Source organism: Hippopotamus amphibius, chromosome 9, assembly GCF_030028045.1.
Source record: "Hippopotamus amphibius kiboko isolate mHipAmp2 chromosome 9, mHipAmp2.hap2, whole genome shotgun sequence".
NCBI classification, from domain to species: domain Eukaryota; kingdom Metazoa; phylum Chordata; class Mammalia; order Artiodactyla; family Hippopotamidae; genus Hippopotamus; species Hippopotamus amphibius.
This window is the reverse complement of record NC_080194.1, coordinates 102,119,285-102,140,524: the sequence shown is the minus strand read 5'-3', so window position 1 is coordinate 102,140,524 and position 21,240 is coordinate 102,119,285. Positions and strand designations below refer to the sequence as shown.

The following is a 21,240-nucleotide window of genomic DNA, read 5'->3' as shown; positions in this document are numbered from 1 at the left end:
CCCCTCCCTCCCGCGACTCCCTCCCACCCTCCCTATCCCAGCCCTCTGTCATCACCCATCATCGAGTTGATCTCCCTGTGTTATGCAGCAGCTTCCTAGTAGCTATCTATTTTACATTTGGTAGTGTGTATATGTCAATGCTGCTCTCTTACTTTGTCCTAGCTTCCTCTTTACCCCTCAGCCCGTGTCCTCAAGTCCATTCTCGACATCTGCATCTTTATTCTTGCCCTGTCACTGGGTTTTCAGTACCATTTTTCTAGATTCCGTATATATACATTAGCATACAGTATTTGTTTTTCTCTTTCTGGTTTACTACATTCTGTATGACAGACTCTGGGTCCATCCACCTCACTACAAATAGCTCAATTTCATTCCTTTTTATGGCTGAGTAATATTCCATTGTATATATGTGCCACATCTTCTTTATCCATTCATCTGTTGATGGGCATTTAGGTTCCTTCCATGTCCTGGCTATTGTAAATAGTGCTGCAATGAACATTGTGGTACATGTTTCTTTTTGGATTATGGTTTTCTCAGGGTATATGCCCAGGAGTGGAATTGCTGGGTCATATGGTAGTTCTATTTTTAGCTTTTAAGGAGCCTCCATACTGTTTTTCATAGTGGCTGTACCAATTTACATTTCCACCAACAGTGCAGGAGGGCTCCCTTTTCTCCACACCCTCTCCAGCATTTATTGTTTCTAGATTTTTTGATGATGGCCATAGCTTTCTATAGAAAGTTTAAAAAGTACAACCAGTTTCTTAAGCAGTGAAGAGCATAGTGTTTAGAGTTTACATTTGTCCATTGAAATATATAACTGATCATAATTTAGATTATTTTAGGTAACTCTTAAAGATGGTAATAACTTGGAGGGCTGTTCAGGAAAATCACTGATCTGTCTTTGTTCAGCTATGTGATGATTGTTTACTCTCACCCCTGTTATAGATGAGAAATGAAACTCAAGTCAGTGCACTTTTCTTTTTATTAACAATGCTGTTAAAAGTTTTGCTATAAAGTGAGGTAATCATTTCTGAGAATTTGAGTGACACGTAGCCTCAAAATTTTTCCTTTTCTCCCCTTCTCCTTATTCTCTTAAATATTTTTGAAGACCCCAGAGATCTTTTGTAGAAGATTGTGGGTGTGTATACACACACACACACACACACACACATTTCTGATTAAGACCTAAAACAGAAAGATTAAAAACAATAAAATATACACGTATACATTCCATTGCCTTCAGAGCAATTAATGACATCATCACATGTCATTCAGCCTCTGGAAAATTCCACTGTATTCTTGTGAGAAGATGAGAGTGAAAAGACAACTAACCTCTTAGTTTTATTATGAAATAGTTTTTACCTCCCAGGCTCTCTGAAAAGGTCTTAGGGTCCCTCCAAGAAGTCTTTTGATGATACTTTGAGAGCTGCTGTCATAGATAATTGAAAGATGATCAGATCTTCTATTGTAATGTATTTGCATATATTCAGATTTCCAGAGTTCCTCCTAATAATGTAGTTTACTAAATTTGAGTCAAGAAGAAAGAGTACTATATGTGTGTATGTCAACAGACTAACTTTTTTCTTGTCTTCAGTTATGGAAATTCTTGAAGCCCAATACTCCGCTGGAATCCCGGATTTCTAAGCAATGGTGTGAAATTGGTTTCCAAGGTGATGATCCTAAAACAGATTTTAGAGGAATGGGACTTTTGGGACTGTACAACTTACAGTAAGTAAAATGAGGAATGGGTGAGTTTTAAAGTGATGTTCTGATCTCCTCATATGGAAATATCAAAGTTGAGTTTTAGTCCCAAAAGCCACTTCCCAAAAGACTCCAGGAAAACACTCAAGTCCTCTGACTTGAAATCAGTTTCATAAAATTTTAAAAGCTACTACCATCTTCTTTTTATCTGGCCAACTTCATGGATTCTTTTAAGCAAATCTCAATTTTATTTTTAATCTTTTTTATTATGAAAAATTTCAGTTATATACAAAAACAGAGGGGAGATTATAAAGAACCTCCTTTATAGTGATCACCCATATTCAGTAATTATTGAGATTTTGAAATACTTGCAACACTTGTTTTTTTGGTAGAAGTATGTTAATGAAAATCCTATACTGTTTGTTGTTTCACCTTCATATTTCAATGTATAGCTCTAAAAGACATCAATGTTACCTTGCATTAACCCCAATGACATTATTACACCTAACAAAATTAACAATGATTCCTTGGTATCATCTATATCCTGACCGTATTTAAATTTCCCAATTCTTTTTAAAATGTCTTTTTACAGCTGTTTTGTTCTAATCCAGTTCCATGTAAGATCTGTGCATTGCACTTAGTGATTATATCTCTCTGGTCTTTTTTGTTTTTGTTTTGTAATCTTATTTATTTATCTATTTTTAAATCTATTTTTAAATTAATTTTTATTGAAGTATAGTTGCTTTACAATGTTGTGTTAATTTCTACTGTACAGCAAAGTGAATCAGGTGTATGTATACATATATCCCCTCTATTTTGGATTTCCTTCCCATTTAGGTCACCACAGAGCATTGAGTAGATGTCCCTGAGCTATAAGTAGGTCCTCATTAGTTATCAACTTTATACATAGTATCGATAGTGTATATATGTCAATCTCAATCTCCCAATTCATCCCACCCCCCTTTGCCCGCTTTGTATCCATACGTTTGTTCTCTACGTCTGTGTCTCTATTTCTGATTTGCTCTCTGGTCCTTTTTTTTTTTAATAAATTTATTTATTTATTTATTTTATTGTCTGTGTTGGGTCTTCATTGCTGCACACGGGCTTTCTCTAGTTGCAGCGAGCGGAGGCTACTCTTCATTGTGGTGCACGGGTTTCTCTTTGCGGTGGCCTCTCTTGTTGCAGAGCACGGGCTCTAGGTGTGTGGGCTTCAGAAGTTGTGGCACATGGGCTCAATAATTGTGGCTCACGAGCTCTAGAGCACAGGCTCAATAGTTGTGGCACATGGGCTTAGTTGCTCCGTGGCATGTGGTACCTTCCTGGGGCAGGGATGGAACCCGTGTCCCCTGCATTGGCATTGGGGATCTCTTAAAGACAAGAACCAAAAAAGCACAAAGTATAAAAGAAAAATCAATATATCTCACACATTAAAACTGAAACCTTCTATAAGATAAGCCACCATAAAGAAAATTAAAAGAAAGCCAAGACTGGGCTTCCCTGGTGGCGCAGTGGTTAATGCAGGGGACACAGGTCTGGGAATATCCCACATTCTGTGGAACATCTAAGCCCATACGCAACAACTACTGAGCCCACATGCCATAAGTACTGAAGCCCACGTGCCTAGAGCCTGTGCTCCACAAGAGAAGCCACCGCAATGAGAAGCCCATGCACCGCAACAAAGAGTAGCCCCCACTCGCCTCAGCTAGAGAAAGCCCGCGCACAGAACGAAGACCCAACAGAGCCAAAAATAAAAAATAAAAATATAAATAAATTAAAAAAGAAAGCCAAGACGGATGCTCACAAAAATGATAAAGGATCCATGTCCAGTGTATTATTCTCTGTAGGCTTATTTATTTTATTTGTTTGAGGACATTTTAAGGTATACTAGACCAAGAAATATGAACAGACAAGCTATAAAAGAAGAAACCTAGATGACCTACAGAAGTATGAAGGGACTCGATTTCATTGATAATCATGGACATGTTTACTAAATTTGCTAACTAGCTTTTAACTTTTCTGAGAGAAAATTTAAGAGCTTGTTTTATCCTTTAGATAGATGCAGTAAATATATACACATCAAATTAAATAACATATGCTATACATAGTTGTATTTTATAATTGTTTTTATGAAGTATTTTTTATTATATATTTTTGAGGGTATGTAAGCTTTTTGTATTTGTTAGGAAACTTCATTGCCCCTTTCTTCCCAGAACAAATTTTTATTTTTAACACCTCTAAGCTCCATAAAATATTTTTATCCAGAATTCTAACATTCCATGAACATTCTCCAAGAAAATGCATTTGAACTTTTGTCACCTCCTCAAGTCTCATCCTTTCTCTGCCCTTTGGCTGTCACAGCCTCTCACCATGTCCCTTCACCCAGGCTTTTTCTGCCTTCTGAGGGGCCTCATTCTACCTTCCTAATAAGAACCTACAATTCTCGTTAGTAAGAATATCTTTAGCTTTCTGGGGAATGGTAATTCATAATTAAATTTTCAAACCTAATGGAATCATTCCTAAATCTTTGTGATTTTTACAACTACCTTATTATACTGCCATTATATTTGGAAAATTCTATTATGAAAAGCTATTCATTCTTTGCAGGAGCTGAAACAATTGATACGCTTATGCTGGTGTCCATCTCTGAATCCAAAATGGCCTCAAAGTGGATTGAAATGAATGTGTTCAAAAGTATGGAGTTATGGTTTTCTTTCCCTCCAAATGCAGGTATTTTGCAGAAAGGGATGCTGCAGCAGCTCAGCAGGTCCTCTCTGATTCTCTTCATCCAAAATGCAGGTAATTGTTGAAAATAAAAGGTGGATTAGGCTTTGTGGATTAGGTAGAATTAATTTCATCTCCTCTATGGCTCTATTGAGGAGATTCTCAAGAGACTCAGCCCACCAGAAGTGAGGCTTAAAGCTTTTTCAAACAAGCCCTTTTGACAAATGCTGAAAAAGAAGGTTAAAATGTCAGGTACTTGTTACAGGATTCAGGATGTAAAGTGGCACTCTTCAAGTGAGATATACACTTGAAGGGATTGATAATATCTCTGGTGTATAGGAAGATTGAGGAGGTGGGGATAGAAGAAGGAGAAAGCAGAGTATGGAAGAAAGAGTTCAGAGACAGGGGACCACAATGGAGGAATAGAGGGAAGAATGGAAGTCTTGACGTCAGGGACCAAGTGAGAAAGTCTAAAATTGCTGAGGCTCCCTTTTTTTTTTTTTTTTTTTTTCCGTTAACAAAATTGTAGATCTTGAATTGCTTGCATTTTCATTTACCTTTGTAAATTTTTTTCTTTAACTGGTTACATTAAGGGATATCACTAAAGAGGAAATAAGGTATTTTTCTTTGCTTTTGTTTTTTCTTGCTCTTATTTTATTTTAGAATAAGTATGGGTAAGAATTTTTAAAGAAATATAAATTCATGAAAAATTTTCAAAAACTAAACATTTCCCAACTTTTTATATAATGTAATTTATTACATTTGTGCTGTGTTTCAGTGAAGGAAAAGCCAGAATAGACTGACCTGATAGAAAATGTCAAAGAGCCTTTCTACTGCCATGTCTGTTGGAGAAACATTTTGAAACTTCACCTGAAGGCCATATGCATTACCACACATCTCTGACCCCATGTACTCCAAGAGAGGGACATTTTATTTGGGAATTTTGTTGCACAGAGCAAATTTACTCTTCTATTAATATATTTCTAATTATATTATTATAAAGAGTATATACATGCTTTAGTTACTCTTATTATAAGTTCTTCTATTTTGTAGTCATAGTTTTGTATCACTTTTTTCTCCTCAGCATGACAGATATCTTGGTAGCATTCATGTTTGCTAAATAAGTCCCAAATTTTATCAAACCACCCTCAAAATCTATAAACAGGTTGACTTTGGGGCTCTCCTCCCTTCTTACTGTTATACTTATTCTCGCTTCAGTTGGTGAAGATTCATTAAATCATACTATACTTCCCAAATTTGTCATTATAATCTTTTATAAGAGTAAATTTTCATTTTCTTTACCATTTATTTACTTTGAGAAAAGCACTAAAATCACTTATCCCTTTTTTTCATATATCACATGGTTAAAATCAAACTATTTTAGATTTTGGACCACATTGTCTGAATTACATATTTCTGTAATGTAGAGACTCTGAACCCTCTCCAGCTAAAACTGGCCAGGGAGTCTGTGCACACCAGTGTTCCTTGGCAAAGCATCAGCTAGAAGGCATGAGTCCTCCATGGTTCTTGGGAAGTGACAATAAGCTTAAAATATTTTTTGGTTAACCATTGGAGAGGGATTAATTTTGTCTATGAGCCATTCTTAGAGAAAGGCTTTATAATTGTATATCCTGTGTTGGCCACCAGTGAGGAATTATTTGAGGGTTTGTGTGATCACTCTTATTTAAGAAGAGACCAGCATTTGTGTGTGTGTGGCAGGGGGACACACACACACTTTATCCCTCAATCTACAGTAAGATTGACTAGATGAAGTTCAAGTATTAACCACTTCAAATTGATGGTAAATGTCACTTGGATACAAATCAGAATGTTTTGAAAACGCTACTCTCCCTCTCCATTGTCTGAAAGAAATATCTATGAAGCCACTGCAATATCTGCATAAATTCTTTCCGGCCCTGAGTATTCCAGGTGTTGAGCAGGGAGAAGCCATAGACACTAAGGAAAGGTCTTTCCTGTCTACCCTTCAGCAAGCATTATACGCTATTGCTCTTGTGAAGATCCACCTACTGAATTCTGAAGTACTTGAGGGATAAAAGTAGATTAAAGTTTAAGGGGAGAATTTTGATGGTTTGTTTGTTTGTTTGTTTGTTGTGTGTGTGTGTTTCCTGAAGAGAGGCATTCCTTCTTTTGGGCCAGGATATCCTATAAGTAATGAAATGAGTGGAGGTCATTTGGCCTTTTATATTTCCAATGCAGATAGATTTAATTTAACAAAATACAGAGACACTATGTAGTTACAAAGCTTTGTGGAAGAGAAGATAGGTGCTTATAAATTTATTTATGTAAAATTTCTGAAACTTCACACCTAACTCATTTTAGTTTGGATGTGAGTCTTTTAAGGTAAAAATCTCCTGATGCCTCTTTGGCTGGCTGGTTGGTTTGTTAATTGGCAGTTACATTTTAAAAAGAAGTGGCTTATTTTAACATGAATTAAAGACAGTTATTTTGAATTAGAGACCGTAATTTACAGAGTAAAAAGTACATAAAGTAAAATGCCAGTTTTGCATCATGTTTTTGTGGGCTTGTGTGTGTGTGTTCCATGTGTGTCTTTTAATGTAGTGTTTGCATTGCTTTATAAAGAACTCTCCTTTCTCCCACTTAGATGGAAGCTAAATGTTCATTAATAACTCCCATTTTAAAATTTTATTTAGTTCCAAGGCTAACCACAATGTTTAGTGTAGAAAACTGGACAAAGGTCACATTGGCCACAAAGAAGAGTGCAACGTGGCTCCTGCCTACCAAAAAGACATTGGCAGTGCGGAAGTGGTGAGAATAGGGAGAGTAAGAAAGTACACAAAGCAATAGGATGCAAGTCAGTATTTTCAGGATGCTTCTATTATAGAACCCTTTCTTCAGTCTTATTCAGAAGCTCAAATTATAAAAAATGGATTAAAATGGAGCTGTCTTAGCTTAGCCAGAGGAAATGCCATAGCACTTGTTGGAACAGAATTTTTAAAATCTATATGTTCCTCCTTCCCCTCTTCCCTCCCTCCCTCCCTTTCTTCTTTCCTTCTTTCTTTTTTCACTAACTCAATTATTTATTTGTCAGTAAACATTTATTTGGCATCTGTGGTGTGTCAGACATCACAAATAAGGCTGAGTAGGGTAATTACCCTGAGGGAAAACCGAACAAAGTGCAGTAGGGGTCATGAGAGAGTGAGGTAGCATTTTGCTAGAGGAGAGAGATACTGGGCCAGGTGTCACGGAGGAAGTATTGTTTGATAATTAATGGATAATATAAAGAGTATGTTTGGCCCTTATGTCTGTCTCTCACTGCTGTATTATAGTGAATAAGGGGTAAGTAGCATGGCTTTAAATAATTCCATTTCTGAGCTCCATATAAATTGTATTGTGGCTTTTTAGTTAACATTCAAATTGATTAGTGTTTGATAACTGAGTTACAAACATCCCACATCTAGTCAACAGTTTTAACAAAAATATTAAAAGAGAATAGGTACTAATTAGAGAAATCTTATTTATTTATTCATTCATTCATTCAGCAAATTCAGCAAAGCAGAATGGGAGAAGAAAAGGATGGATAAAGCAATTGGGTGAGTGTGGGACTGCATATATAACGGTTGTCAGTCAGTGCCAGAACCAGGGCAAAAATGTCCTAAGAGCACTGCAAAAAATGAAAGCGATGAAAACCCACTTGTTCTGATGGAAATATATAATCCAGTTGAATTTTGAAAAGGACCTGTTTATATGTTTTTGGATTTACTTGTATGATTATATGACACTACTTTGCCTGTGACCAAGTGATGAGGTTTAGAAAGTTATAACTGTATGGAGATGATTTTCACAAATCGTAATTTGGAATTGTATTTGCTAGTCTTCTTTTAAGGATTTCTATCAAGTAACAAGCTATTAGTTAAAATTTTACTTTAGAAGTTTTTTTTTTTAAATAATGCCCCATTTCACCAAAAATATTTCTGAACAGAGAAGTCCTTTTTTTAATGTGCTGGATTTATAATATCAGAGGGGGCTTAAGAACTCAGTTTCACTTAGTTTTGGATAGACATGTAGAAAATGAACTAGAAAATGTACACTGAGTATTAAGATACTAATTACATTTTTCCTTATTTTAAAAGTAATATATGATTTATTATAGAAAATTTCAAAAATATAGGAAAGTAAACAAAAAAATCACCCTAATCATATTACTCTAATATACTCATATTAATATTTTGTAGTATTTCACTCTAGCCTTTTTTTGTGCACATTTTTGTGTATATAATAAAACTTGGCTTGTTCTATACATAATGTTTTATATCCTGCTTAAATAATCTTTAGGAATATAGTTTTTACTAGCTGTAATACGTTATATGAGATTACCATAATTTATTTCACCAGTCATCTTCTTTAGGATATATGAATAGTTTATATGTCTTTGCCATATAAATAATGCTGTAAATGACCATCCTTGCGTATAAAGCTTTGTCATTTTCCTTTTTTTTTCCTGTCATATATTTGGGAATGGAATTACCAAGTCAAAGCATGTGAACTCTCAATTCTCTTGGCATACATTATTAAAATTTTCTGGTAGTTTATGAGATTCAGGGTTTTGATAAGGTGGGAAGGGAAGGGAAATCTGCCACTCTGATAATTTAATAGTAGTTTAAAAATCAAATTATCATTTTTTTGAAATGCTTACTTCCCGTATGTGACACACACTTGGTGTTATGGCTTGCACTTTACAGGTACTCATTTGCAATTGTGGGCATCAACATAACTGATCTGGCATATAATCTACTGGTGAGCGGAGCTCTAAAAACTCATTTCTACAACATCGCTCCAGAAGCTCCAACATTATCTCACTTCCAGCAAACATTCTGTAAGTGTCTGGCTGCTTAATTATTGATATAGGTTTCTATAGAACACTCTAGGCACGGGTTGCAGCTGAGAGGTGTTTGTGATTTGGCTGCTTTGGAGCCTTTGAACTTCCTCCTTTGGTTTCGATTTTGTTTTCTCATTCAAAACCTACACATGTTTTCAGGCATCATAAATCTTTTTTGGTTCCCAGCTCTTGCCTAATACTCAGTGTATCAACTTCCCATCTGACTTAAAGACATCGTAGATGTCTTTCTCCCTCTTATCCAGCTCAGCATAACACTTGACAGTGCAGTCTCTGAAGACAGCCTGAGTGGACTCCCAGATCTGCATTTACTACCATCTCTAAGCCTCAGCTACCTCGTCGATAAAATGAGTCCTTTCCTCATAGAGCTGCTGTGGAGGTAAAATGAGATGAGGATGAAAAGGTTTTTTATTAGCTAGTCCCATAGTTAGTGCTCAGTGAACACTGGAAAGAGGTGATTTAGTGGTGGTTTAGTGGGTGAGATAGGTGGTGGTGGAGTGATATCATGGGTATTACTTTTACAGCTACCACTACTGCTACAGAGGGTAGTGTTTGCAGCCCCTTCTAAGTGTACGTGGTAGCAGAGGGAAGTATTGTTGACCCTGAACCAGAGCCTTATGTTGTCCTTGCCTAAGGGGTACCCTTCGGGGTTGTAGTTGTGCTGAGGTTTCAGAAGATAAAGACCGAGACTGTAGTAGGGCTTTGGGATGCTCTTCTCTAATTTTAGAAGCAGAATCCTAAAATGTAGCTGAGTGTCATTATGATCCTTGCAGGCTAGACATAAACTGGTTTGGAGGAACATGCAAAGTCTACCAAGTCATCAAGCAACCTGAGCAATTTAAAGGAGAAATATCTTTTAAGCCATTTAAACCATGCTTACTGCACTGAGGGGCTCGTACATAAGCTTTCTTAGCAAGAAAATTTCAAAGTTCTTCTTATGTTTCTTTCGGCCTTTTTTTTTTCCCTGCTTATAAGTTGCTAAACAGGTCTGCCTCTCTAAGTATGGTTAAGATGCAATCATTCCCCCCTCAAATCTACCACAGGAGAGTGTTCCCCAGTTCATTTTTTTTTTCATTTTAAAGCTCTTTATTGAAATATAATTGCCTTACACTGTTGTGGCAGTTTTTGCTGTACAACAAAGGGAATCAGCTGTATTTATACATATATCCTCATATCCCCTCCCTCCCGCGACTCCCTCCCGCTCTCCCTATCCCAGCTCTCTAAGTCATCACCCATCATCGAGTTGATCTCCCTGTGTTATGCAGCAGCTTCCCACTAGCTAGCTATTCTACATTTGGTAGTGTATATATGTCAATGGTACTCTCTCACTACATCCCGGCTTCACCTTCGCCCCCCACCCAGTGTCCTCAAGTCTGTTCTCTACAACTGCATCTTTATTCTTGCCCTGTCACTGGGTTCATCAGTACCATTTTTTGGATTCCATATATATGAGTTAGCATGTCCTCAAATTCTTTGACACTCCTCGCATTAAAAAGTAGGTTTTTTTGGTTCCTCTCATCCCAGCCCAACTGGACTGACCAGTTCGCTGACCAATAGAATAAGCAGAATTCACACTATGTGACTTCCAGGGCTACATTAAAAAAGGCTTTCACGAGGTGGGGGGGAGTCAAGGAAGGGAGGGAATACGGGGATATGTGTATAAAAACAGATGATTGAACCTGGTGTACCCCCCCCCAAAAAAAAAAAAAAAAGGCTTTCATCTGTGGATAGGAAGGTGTATTACATGTATACAATGGAATACTACTCAGCCATAAAAAAGAATGAAATGATTCCATTTGCAGCAACATGGATGCAACTAGAGATTATCATACTAAGTGAAGTAAGGTAGAAAGAGAAAGAAAGATACCATGTGATATCACTTATATGTGGAATCTGAAATATGACACAAATGAACCTATCTATGAAACAAACTCAGGTACATAGAGAATAGACTTTTGGTTGCCAAGAAAGAGGGGGTTGGGGGAGGGATGGAGTGGGAGGTTGGGGTTAGCAGTTGTTAACTATTATGTATAGAATGGTAAACAACAAGGTCCTACTGTATAGCATGGGGAACTGTATTCAATATCCTATGATAAACCATAATGGAAAAGAATATTAAAAAAGAATATATATATGTATAAGTGAATCACTTCGCTGTACAGCAGGAATTAACACAACATTGTAAAACAACTATATGTCATAAAAATTTTTTTGAAAAAAGAAAAGGGTTTGATCTGGAGATCAGGGGATCAGGGATCGAGCTGCCTTTGGAAGCATGAGCCACCATGTGGGGGATCTGATTCCTCTGTGTTGTGAAGAAGTCCAGGTAGGTAGTCTGACTGACGGCCCCGGATGAGGTTCCAGCTGGCAGTCAGCATCTACCACTAGACTTGTGAGTGAAGATGCCTCCAAATGATTCCTGCCACCAGCTGTCAAGTCACCCCCAACATTCAGATCTTCCTAGTTGAGACTCCAGGCATTGTGGATCCATCCCTCCTATACGCTTTCTGAATTCCTAACCCACTGAATTCATGAGTATGTTAAAAGGGTTGTTTTAAGCCACTGAATTTTGGAGTAATTTCTTAAGCATCCTTAGATAATACAAACAGTAAGGAAAGCCTCAAAAAAGAAAGAGAGTCTAAAACAGGCAGAAATAAAGCCACTGTAAAGAAACAGAAACCAGAACTTCCCTGGCCATCCAGTGGTTAAGACTTTGCCTCCCAATGCAGGGGGTGTGGGTTTGATCCCTGGTCAGGGAGCTAAGATCCCATATGCCTCACGGCCAAAAAACTAAAACATAAAAAATGGAAGCAATATTGTAACAAATTCAATAAAGGCTTTAAAAGATGGTCCACATCAAAAAAAAAGAAACCATGCAGAGTGAAGAAACTTCAAAAATATATATTGTTCACTACCAAATGTAAAACAGACAGCTAGTGGGAAGTTCCTGCGTGACATAGGTAGATAAACTCGATGATGGGTGATGACTTAGAGGGCCAGGACAGGGAGGGTGGGAGGGAGTCATGGGAAGGAGAGGATATGGGGATATATGTATAAATACAGCTGATTCACTTTGGTGTACCTCAAAAATTGGCACAACGGTGTAAAGCAATTATATTCCAATAAAGAGCTTTAAAAAATATGTATTGTTAATATCCCCAAGAGATAAGAGAAGAAATTGCTGCTGTGAAACAAGAACAGGGTCACATAGGAAGAACACCCACACAACAGAAGAGAGCTCTTAGAGATTAAAAGTCGGATAGCTGAAGGGTTAGAAGATAAAGCTGAAAACTCCTCCAGAAGGTAGAACAAAAAGTACAAATGAAACAGAAAACAAAGGTTGAGAAATTAAAGTACCATTCTTGGACATCTTATAATAGGAGTGCCAGAAAAAAGAGCACTGAAACTAAGGGGAGGGAATCAAAGAAATAAATTTTAAAAATACTCAGAACTGAAGGATGACTTTTCATATATTTAAACGTGTAAGCACCAGCATCATAGATTAAAATGGATTCACACTCACGTCCATATCATTGTGAAATTTTATGGCATAGGAAAGAGATGATTCTAAAAATTTCCAAATTTGTCACATAGAGAATTGGAAATCAACATGACATTGGACTTCTCAACAACAACATTGTATTCTAGAAGACAGTGGAGTAATGTCTTCAAAAATTTGAGAATATTATTTAAAATCTAAGGGAACATGATTTCCAATTTAGAATTCTATACCTGGTCCAACTTGCCAGTTAAGTGTGGGAGTAGAATAAACACATTTTTTTGAGTGCAAGGTCTTAAACATTTTACCATCTTGTACCTTTATAAGGAAGCTCCTGAAGGATATTTTTCCATAAAATAAGAGAGTAATCCTAAGAGGAAGAAGTGGGGTCCAGAAACCAGGAAATCTATCAGAGAAGAGGAGAGGAGAAGACAATCTTCAAGATGAGGGAAGTCAAAAACTCAAGCAATGGAAATATGTTATTTAGAGCTATGGGGGTCAGTAATCAAAGAATCAGCTGAAAGAGCTAAATGTTCCTTTAAGGAAGCAGGAATTAGGACAGAAGGTGCTGCTGGGTTTTTGTTTGCTCTTTGTAACAAGACTCATTAAACTATTTGACTCTATGTATATGATGCTCAACATCACTAATCATTAGAGAAATACAAATCAAAACTACACCAGTCAGAATGGCCATCATCAACATATCTAGAAACAGTAAATGCTGAAGAGGGTGTGGAGAAAAGGGAACCCTCCCGCACTGTTGGTGGAAATGTAAATTGGTACAGCCCCTATGAAAAACAGTATGGAGGTTCCTTAAAAAACTAAAAATAGAACTACCATATGACCCAGCAAACCCAGTCCTGGGCATATACCCTGAGAAAACCATAATCCAAAAAGAAACAGGTACCACAATGTTCATTGCAGCACTGTTTATGATAGCCAGGACATGGAAGGAACCTAAATGCCCATGAACAGATGAATCAATAAAGAAGATGTGGCACATATATACAATGGAATATTACTCAGCCATAAAAAGGAATGAAATTGAGCTATTTGTAGTGAGGTGGATGGACCCAGAGTCTGTCATATAGAGTGAAGTAAGTCAGAAAGAGAAAAACAAATACCATATGCTAACTCATATATATGGAATCCAAAAAAGGGTACTGATGAACCCAGTGACAGGGCAAGAATAAAGATGCAGATGTAGAGAATGGACTTGAGGACATGGGGTGAAGGGGAAGCTGGGACGAAGTGAGAGAGTAGTATTGACATATATACACTACCAAATGTAAAATAGATGGCTAGTGGGAAGCTGCTGCATAACCCAGGGAGATCAACTCGGTAATGGGTGATGACTTAGAGGGCTGGGATAGGGAGGGCAGGAGGGAGTCATGGGAGGGAAGGGATATGGGAATATATGTATAAATATAGCTGATTCCCTTTGGTGTACAGCAAAAACTGGCACAGCATTGTGAAGCAATTATACTCCAGTAAAGAGCTTAAAAATATATATATATACGCATACACTTTTATTAATTGTTAATGGAAAATGGAAGTTCCTTACATTTGTGATTACAGCTCCTACTTTGATGGCTAGATGATTATATTTACTCCTGTAATGATTCTGACCACTTCCAACAAATAGTATTGAGGTTTCACTACAGATCGGATTCTGTGTTGGGGAAGACCAACATCGAAACAAATAATTTAGACAAAGGGAGAAGAATTTTGTTTTTGAAGGAATGAAATCTCACTCAGTCTAAGGGTCAAGGAAAGCTTCCTAAAGTAAGCACCGCTTTCTGTGAGACCTGAAAAGTGAGTAGCAGGAAATAGAGCAATGGTGGCCCAGTGGTCCAGCCAGAGGGAAGGGCACCAGCAAAGGCCACAAGACAAACAAGCAGCATGGTGGACTCAAGGAACAGAGCGTAGGGCTTTGGGTGGAAGGAGGGGGGTCTGGAGGTGACAGTGGTAAGAGCAGGAATGGGGGAGGGGATATCTTGAAAGGGCTTTTCTAAGCCACTTGAAAGAGCATGAATGTAGGTAAATAAGGCCCCTTGCTTTGTTTCTGTAGCCCTCGTACTTATCCTGTTCTGAATTTACCATGCTCTTTACGGAAGCCAGGGAAGCAGTTCTGAGGGAAAGTAGAATGAGTTTATCTTTAGGTGCACCAGGGGTGGGTTCTTCTTGGGAAATAGTGGGCATTCTAATGTAAGGTTATGCACTCTGAAGAATTACAAGGGCAGATTTTGGATTCATTAGCATTAAGGGAAAAATCAGAGCCACTCGTGGGGGAGCTCTTGCCGGAGAGAATCAAAGATAGAATCTTAGGAATTGACATATAAGGACAGGAACATTTGTTTTGTTCATGAGTGTATCCACAGGACAGAACCTGGTACACAGTAGGTGCTCAGTAAATATTTGTTAGATGCATGGATGGGTAGAAGGCTAAAATATTGGCTGATGTCCTTTTCAGGAGAAAGGAAGCCTAGTTACTCTGAAAAAAATTGGCCTTGGCCTGAATTGATAGGCTTCCAAGAGAATCCTAACCTGGATGAGTAAGCATGCAGTAGGATGACCTTTTTTTTTTAAGCCCCTTACCAGGTTTTAGAAACAGTAGCAACCCTGCTGTTGATTGGGGTGAGGCACAGGGACTCTCTAGATGAAGCAAACTATGCCCTGAATTCGTTGTTCCTCTATCAGACATGATCAGTTTTGCACGTCTCCTCTGTAATATTCTTGCAATTACCTGTGTCCTTGTGTATGTCTCTGCTGTCTACTAACCGAATGCAGTGAAGCAAAACCAAGACACATTCAAGCAACAACAAATATGCTGCAGTCTTGGGCTGGAAAGCCAAGTTAGTATTCCAAACAGGTATTTCATCTAGGTGAAAGAATATAGGAAGATGATAGCTCTACATTTTGACTTTATTATTCAGTGAGCACTGCATTGCCAAGGCAGTATGCTATGAAAATTCCATTCAAACTAAAGCTCCACTGAACATGCAGCTGCAATGAAATGAAGTAAGGTTAGGTGTAGTGAGCAGAAGGCGGTACAATGGCCAGAAGAGAAAAAAAGAGTTAGCTTTTCTTTACCTTCAAAATAAGGAACTATTCAGTAGGAATAAGAACAGAAGAAAAGAGTAGACTGGAAAAGGCAGCTGACTTCAGGTCCTGGCTTCCAGCTTTCAGCTGTAATTGTGTGATTGTGTACCATTCACATATCTCTTGTAAACCCAGTGTCCTCATCTGTAAAGTGAAGGTTTATCTACATTACCTATTCCATAAAGCTGTTGTAAGAATTAAATAAGAGACTATAAGCAGTAGCCTGGCCTCTCTTTCCTCCTTCTGCTTTTCATGCCATTTTGTTAGCTTCCTTAGCTAACAAATCATCATCTGAAATTGCCTACCTTGGTCCCTCTCCAAGAAACTGAGACTTGGGGAGCATAAGAACTCTACCTTTTTCTTATATCTGTTACATCAGGGGTCTCTAACCCCTGGCCGTGGACCCGGAGCGCGCCGCACAGCAGGAGGTGAGCAGCAGGTGAGTGAGCGGAGCTTCATCCGTATTTACAGCCGCTCCCCATCACTGACATCACCACCTGAGCTCCGCCTCCTGTCAGATCAGTGGTGACATTAGATTCTCACAGGAGCACAAATCCTACTGTGAACTGCACATGCGAGGGATCTAGGTTGCGGGCTCCTTATGAGACTCTAATGCCTGAGGACCTGAGGGGAAGCTGAGGCGATGATGCTAGGGCTGGGGAGTGGCTACAAATACAGATTATCATTAGCAGAGAGATCTGACTGCAGAAACCATAATAAATCGTTTGCAGACTCATATCAAAACCCTGTCAGTCAAATATTGTATGCTAACTCACATATATGGAATCTAAAAATGGTACTGATGAACTCAGTGACAAGAACAAGGAAGCAGATACAGAGAATGGACTGGAGAACTCGAGGTATGGGAGGGGGCGGGGGGTGAAGGGGAAACTGAGAAGAAGCGAGAGAGTAGCACAGACATATATATACTACCAACTGTAAAATAGTCAGTGGGAAGTTGTATAACAAAGGGAGTCCAACTCAAGGATGGAAGATGCCTTAGAGGACTGGGGCAGGGAGGGTGGGGGGGACTCGAGGGGGGGGCGTCAAGGAAGGGAGGGAATATGGGGATATGTGTATAAAAACAGTTGATTGAACCTGGTGTACCCTCCAAAAAAAATAATAATAAAAAAATAAAAATAAAAAAAAAATAAAAAAAAAAAACCCCGTCAGTCAAATATTGTATGCTAACTCACATATACGGAATCTAAAAATGGTACTGATGAACTCAGTGACAAGAACAAGGATGCAGATACAGAGAATGGACTGGAGAACTCGAGGTATGGGAGGGGGCGGGGGGTGAAGGGGAAACTGAGACGAAGCGAGAGAGTACCACAGACATATATATACTACCAACTGTAAAATAGTCAGTGGGAAGTTGTTGTATAACAAAGGGAGCCCAACTCGAGGATGGAAGATGCCTTAGAGGACTGGGGCGGGGAGGGTGGGGGGGACTCGAGGGGGGGAGTCAAGGAAGGGAGGGAATATGGGGATATGTGTATAAAAACAGATGATTGAACCTGGTGTACCCCCCAAAAAAATAAAATTAAAAAACAAAACAAAACAAAAAAAAACCCCGTCAGTGAGCAGCAAGTGACAAGCTGCCTCTGGTGGCAGGCTTTAAGTCAGAATCCAGCACTTATTCAGTCTGCGCGGGACCCGCCTATTATCTTATTTACCACTTCCGTCTGTGCTTCTTTACCACACTGCGCACTTGTCTCAGTCACCGTTTTGCTAAGCCCACAAGCTAACCCTAGCCAAAATGAGTGAAAAAACAAACGTCGCTGGAGGTCTTCTTTGAAAGGGGGAAAGACCCAATGATGAGACAGCAGAAGACTCTAACACTGCCAACAAAAAGAAAGCTGCATTTAAAAGAAAATATCAAGTCCTACTTAAATTACAGGTTCATTGCAACTGGTGATTCACATTCTCCAAGCTCGCTTTCTATAATATGTGGCGACCAGCTATCCAATGAAGCCATGAAACCTTCAAAACTGCTTCGCCACGTGGAGACCAAGCATCCTGCGTTGAAAGTCAAGTCTTTGGAGTTTTTCAAAATAAAAAAACGTGAACACAAAGAACAGAAGCAATTATTGAAGGCCACCACTGCATCAGATGTGTCTGTCTGCACTGAGAGCATCATTCTCAGTGGCTAACCACATTGCTAAAGCTAAGAAGCCCTTTACTATCAGTGAGGAGTTGATCCTGCCTGCTGCTAAGGACGTTTGTCGTGAACATTTAGGAGAGGCTGCAGTTCAAAAGGTGGCACGTGTTCCTCTTTCTGCTCGCACCATAACTAGACAAATTGATGAAATAGCAGAGGGTACCGAGGCACAATTGTTAGAGAGAATTAATGAGTTGCCATGGTACACAGTACAGGTTGATGAGTCTACTGATGTTGACATGGCAGTGATGCGTCTTTTCATGTGATGTATTTTTTCAGGAGGATGTGCATGAGGATATGTTATGTGCACTTTTGTTGCCAGCCAACACCACAGCTGCAGAACTATTCAAGTCTTTGAATGATTACATATCAGGAAAACTGAATTGGTCATTTTGTGTTGGTAAATGCATGGACGGAGCGGCTGCCATGACTGCATGGCTTTCTGGTCTCACTACTTGGGTCAAAGAGGTCGCTTCTGAATGTGAGTCTACGCACTGTGTCATCCATAGAAAAATGCCGGCTAGTCGAAAAGTGTCACCTGACCCTAACAACGTTTTGCAGGATGTGATTAAAATCATCAGCCATGTTAAAGTACATGCCCTTAACTCACATCTGTTCACGCAGCTCTGGGCGCACAGCACGCACGTCTTCTCTTATACATAGAAGGGAGATGGCTTTCTAAGGTGGATCACTGGCCAGAGTTTTTGAGTCACAAGAGCCGCTCCAGAGATTTCTTTTAGAAAAACAGTCATCACTGGCAGCACATTTCAGTGACACAGAAAGGATCACAAAATTTACTTGTGTGACATATTCAACCTGCTCAATGAACTCAGTCTGTCACTTCAAGGGAGAATGACAACTGTGTTCAAGTCAGCAGATAAAGTGGCTGCATTCAAAGCCAAACTGGAATTATGGGGGTGACGAGGGAACATTGGGATTTTTGACAGGTTTCAAACATTAGCAGAGATTTTGAAAGAGACTGAGCCAGGGCCTTCTTTCTTCCAGCTGATGCATGGTCACCTATCTCAGCTTTCAGAAGAGTTTGAGCGTTACCTCCCAACCACAAAAGACCCCTGAACTGGAAAGGAATGGATCTGCGACCCATTTGTGAATAAGCCTGGTGAATCGACTTTGCTAGAAGAGGATCAACTGCTTGAGATTGCACGTGACAGTGGTCTTGAAAGTATGTTTGAGACAACATCAAATCTCTATATGTTCTGGATTGAAGTCAAGGCGATTATCTTGGAATATCCGGAGATTGCCACTAAAGCACTGAAAAGCTTGCTTCCATTTCCAACGTCCTATCTTTGTGAAGCGGAGTTTTCTGCAGTGACAGCAACCAAAACGAGATTACAGAGTAGACTATAGCAGCACACTTTGGGTATCACTGTCTCCCATTACCCCCAGATGGGACCATCTAGTTGCAGAAAAACAAGCTCAGGGCTCCCACTGACTCTGCATTATGCTGAGCTGTATAATTATCTCATTATATATCACATGTAATAATAATAGAAATAAGGTGCATGATAAATGTAATGCACTTGTATCATCCTGAAACCATCCCCCCGGCCCTGATCCGTGGAAAAAGTGTCTTCCATGAAACCAGTCCCTGATGCCAAAAAGGGTGGGGACCTCTGTGTTACGTATTTGTTAATTGGCAAATGGGCCAACTGATCCATTGGCCAGGTGGATTTAAGAACACCCTATAATGTTATATAAATGAGTGCAGTTTTATGATTATGATACGTACCCTGGAAGCCAAGCCACCATTTCTACATTTTGATAAAAGTCTTGTTATACAGTGTCTAATTATTTTTCTGATGGGATAAAGAAAGAGAGTCCCAGGGAATCAGTTTATAAGATTTATAGCTTGACTTTTTGTAGCTTTGAGAGGATGGAGATGGTGTTAGGTTATTAACTGCCCCTCCCCATTCTACTCTTATCTTAGCCTGTCTTTTAAACCTTTCAAAATGTTTTCCTATAGTTGCATGTAATGTAGAAAAATGGTGAAACCAAATGGATCTGTATTCTTCTAAAACTCTGTGCTACCCTAGATCACCTTTAGAGTGAATTCCTCATTAAAGAGTTTTTCACAGTGCCTGTTTATTATTGTCAATAGGGGTGAATAACTTATTAATCATGAGATACCAGTGAGATGCTTTTAATTCATCAGTATTGGAAACCTGATTCTATATACAAAACAGATCAGTTATGTTTATTTGAGCTCAGAGGCAAAGTCAGGAAAATTATGTGTGTATTTTGATTAGCAAGGGAAGAAGAAATTATAAATCATCATAGATTTTATTTAGAACCATAAAAAATATAACATTTAGGAAAAAAAACAGTGGAACTTAAAAAGAGGGCATCTTCTAAACCAATGGATCTCAAACTTCAGTGACGTAAGATTCATCTTACTGAACTACAATGTCTGATTGACTCTGAGAGGGTCTTCATTTTTTAAAGTACCTCATGCCATTCTTGAGATACTTTAGGATGGATAGATGATTGAATTCTTTTGGTTGAATAAGATACTGAGATGAGAGGGAACAGTTTCTGTGGGTGTGCACTGAAACAACCAGGGTGATAAATAGACTCCAGGTCATGGCATAAGAGAAATGGTAAGAAGAAATGGGGATGCTTAACCTTACAGCATAAAGGGCACTTCAAATGCTTGAGTTGGAGAAGGATTGAATTTGTTCTAAGAAATATGGGGCAAGAAATTTTGGTCCAATGTGGGAAACAGCCTCTAAAGAATCAGGTTCTTCATTCATGGACCAGGCTAATGTCAGTGTTGTCACCAGAAAAGTTCAAGGCTGGGTCTGCCACAGGGAATCCAGGCATCAGATGGAGCAGAGACAGGTGGATGGCTCCTGAGCTGCTGACATCTCTGATTTGGGGCTTCTCTGATATGGTCACGTTCCCACTACAGTGGCAGTGGGCCTGTGGTATAGCCCAGAGGCATTTGGGAGAGGGTTGGTATGTGTCCCCATCTGAGATGTTAAAAGCAGTCAGTACGTTAACTTGTGTTAACACAGATTAACCTAATGTGTTAGTGTGTGTAGAGAGCCCAGAGACAGTCCAAGCCTGAAGTGAGTCAACCCAAAGAAAAAATAAAATAAATTCTCTCTCTCCTTACTACCCTTCCTCCTATAGTTGAAGAGAGAGACCATATACTTA

At 38.9% G+C, this 21,240-nt stretch overlaps 1 protein-coding gene across 15 annotated transcripts in view; it reads left to right on the top strand.

Moving 5' to 3' along the window:
• Positions 1-21,240, top strand: part of ELMOD1 (ELMO domain containing 1) — a 97,662-nt gene that overhangs the window by 73,980 nt on the left and 2,442 nt on the right. For 11 of the 15 annotated variants that reach the window (XM_057747433.1, XM_057747442.1, XM_057747431.1 and 8 more), the window contains 4 exons: positions 1,595-1,728; positions 4,429-4,497; positions 7,944-7,994; positions 9,144-9,277. In XM_057747433.1, coding sequence (XP_057603416.1) covers positions 1,595-1,728; positions 4,429-4,497; positions 7,944-7,994; positions 9,144-9,277 — 388 coding nt within the window. Of the gene's footprint in view, positions 1-1,594; positions 1,729-4,428; positions 4,498-7,943; positions 7,995-9,143; positions 9,278-18,342; positions 19,021-19,068; positions 19,247-21,240 lie in introns of those variants that run through there. The other 4 variants (XR_009055355.1, XR_009055354.1, XM_057747443.1 and 1 more) reach the window with 4 other exon arrangements.